This window comes from Podarcis muralis, chromosome 17, assembly GCF_964188315.1.
Source record: "Podarcis muralis chromosome 17, rPodMur119.hap1.1, whole genome shotgun sequence".
Classification (NCBI taxonomy): Eukaryota; Metazoa; Chordata; class Lepidosauria; order Squamata; family Lacertidae; genus Podarcis; species Podarcis muralis.
The window spans coordinates 23,314,731-23,317,377 of NC_135671.1; the positions used below are offsets into that span (position 1 = coordinate 23,314,731).

The 2,647-nt window shown below is 51.9% G+C and overlaps 1 protein-coding gene across 1 annotated transcript; it reads left to right on the top strand.

The window, feature by feature from the left end:
- The first annotated feature begins 1,134 nt into the window (after positions 1-1,134).
- TUSC1 (tumor suppressor candidate 1) lies at positions 1,135-2,334 on the top strand. The gene has a single exon (XM_028712790.2). It carries the CDS (start codon positions 1,211-1,213, stop codon positions 1,736-1,738), a length of 528 nt encoding a protein of 175 aa, XP_028568623.2. The 5' UTR covers positions 1,135-1,210; the 3' UTR covers positions 1,739-2,334.
- Positions 2,335-2,647: the final 313 nt, after the last annotated feature.

Here is a 2,647-nt window from a genome sequence, read left to right on the forward strand (position 1 = left end):
CAGACACCCCTCTGTTACTAGGAGAGTTAGTTTGGATGGCCACCGTTTTGATTGGGCTCCTCTGGTTGCTGGGGAGAGTTGGCAGTTGCCAATTTTGGCTGACAGCCTTAGTTTATATATTCCCAGCGCGCAGCGTTGAGCTTCCTCTTTTCACTGTGCGCATTGGATCACCTGCCCACCTGCCCTAATTTTAGGACATTTTTTGCGTTTTACCTTGCTATGCACGTCATGGGGTCGTCTGCTTTTGGGTCAGGGGCCTGGTAGGAATTTTGTCCATTTGGCTGATTGGCTGGTGCCATTTGGTTTTTGCCTACTGCGTAGCATATTGTCACAACTTTTTAGGCATTAGTTTTAGAAAATTGGTTGGTGGAGGGGTACGGATTGGCTGTGCCTGCCCCTCCAAATGCTGCTGCTGCAAGCGTATTCCGTTAAAGGAATCCAGGGGCTCACCATGCTTTTGTCTGAACCCGTCAAGGGGCTAGGGCCATGCAAGAGCCCCTGGGAGCATCTGCGGAGAGGTGAGGGTCTGGCACCCAGCTCCATTTACTCCCCATAAAATGTTTTCCCTTACTGACTTTGCAGGCTTGCATTTACGGTCCCCAAGCCTAATCTGCGGGTTGCCATCTGATTGGATTTTATTCTGATCCTGATCTGATTTGAGGATATATTTTAATTGATTGTCTGATTTTATGTTAATGTGTTATACATTTGATGTTAGCCGCTCTGACCCTAGCTTCGGCTGGGGAGAAAGGGATATAAATAAAATTTATTGTTAATAATAATAATAATAATAATAATAATAATAATGTCAGTTTTGCCACTGGGCAGGAACAAATAGTCGCAACCAATGCCTAAGCAACCACTCACATTTTGCATTTTAATAAAGTTGTGGCCAAAATTATGCCAAAAACCTTAAACAAAATTATGGTGGCAAGTGTGAATTTATTAGGGGTGGCTTGGGGACCTCAGCACGCAATGCTGCATTATACAGGACAGGTGGCAACTCTGTGAATTCTATGATTCCTCAGCGTGCATCTGAGGCCCTCGGCAGCAGAAGCTGCAAGGAGGGGGGAGGAACAGGCGTCTGAGGCTCCAAGCCCTGCCCATGTGCTCCAGCAAGCTCCACCCTCCTCCTCCGTTACATAGAGCCGGACAGAGCTGCTTTCTCCCCTTTTCCTCTCGAGGCGCAGAGAGGTGCTGAGGACCACGGATGAGACGCATGCGCAGCACCAGCCGCCACTGGAGGGGCTGCTGCTTCTGCGGGGCTCGGGGCGCTGGCTGCCGCAGTAGCATCTCTGCTCGGAGGGGCCAAGGCAAGGAAGGCGAGTGCTGCTGCGTCGGCTGGCGAGGCCGGGCGGGCGGCTCTCCGCAGCAGCTGGCAGAGAGGTACGCCGACCTGGCCGCCAGCCACGCCGAGGCGCTGAGGCTCGGGGAGGAGCGTGAGCGCCAGAGCGGGCGGCTGCGGGAAGAGAACGCGCGCCTCAGGCTGGAGAACCGGCGCCTGCGCAGGGAGAACCGCAGCCTCTTCCGCCAGGCTCTGAAGCTGCAGCCCTTCCAAGAACAGGAAGTCAAGCCTGGAGAGGCGGGGGGAGGAGGAGGAGGAGACGGCAGCTGCGAAGATGGGGAGCCTGCAGGAATCACCATTTCCTCCCCGGAAGGAGAGGAGCTGATGCAGAGTGGTGCGAAGAGGGCACGAGTCGGAGATGGAGGCAGAGGGGATGCGCCTGACATAGCCTGATGAAATCTCCCAGGAGCCTAACAAAAGGAGAGTTGGATCTGACAAGACTCCCTTTTCCTTCTTCGCTCATCCCTCCGCCTCTCCCATCGGAGAAACTGATGCCTGAATCTGGCACCTCCTGGAGGAAGACTGCCTCAGAACTTAAACGCTTTCCTTTTTTTGGCACCTGGTGAGAGAAAGCAGGCTCTCTGCACACCCCACCCATCACGGAGGAGGGAAGCATCCTCCCCCATTTGTACCTTTCCCCCCTCGCAGGCAAAACAAAAGGTTCTGGTTGCCTGGTTTCCAGAAGCTACACCTCCCCCCCCCTTGTTTACCTGCTGGCAGGAGGATGTCTTTGCCACCTGCCTTGTCCCCAAACTGCATCCCTTGGGAGCCTCTGCTGATGCAAGGATGTCATGATCAGCACAGCACCTGCTGGCAATAGCCTCAAAAGCATGGGATGGCATAAGGGAAAGACTCGTCAGTCTTCAGTTTAACAGCCATCTTTGGAAAGCTGGAATATTTGCTGAATTGCTGGCCTTAAAACAAATTGCCTCTGGGGTTAACGAATCTTTGAAAGGCTCTTCAAAAAATAAAATTTGCAATGCACTGGATTGCTCTCCGTTGTACGTTTGTAATTGTTCCTGTTACAGCTGCCAGCTTTGCAGTCCAAACTCCAGCAACGGGTTTGATTCTTGGGGAGGAGGGTTGCCTGCTGAGGAGAGGCTAGTTTGCAGGATACAAAGCTGGGCTGCAGTGCCTATATACATGCTTACCTGGGAGTAAGTTATTAAAACCACTGGGTATGTTTAGGAGTGCACCACTAAGCCAACTATGCTGCTTCAGTTTATCTTGTGGTGGTTTTTTTTGGTGTAAAAATAAAAATGATTTGTCTTGCAGATGCTATACCCTTTTAAAATGTGGCTC

Coding starts and splice junctions, on each gene's coding strand:
- TUSC1 (XM_028712790.2), top strand. CDS start 1,211: ATGAGACGCATGCGCAGCACCAGCCGCCACTGGAGGGGCTGCTGCTTC.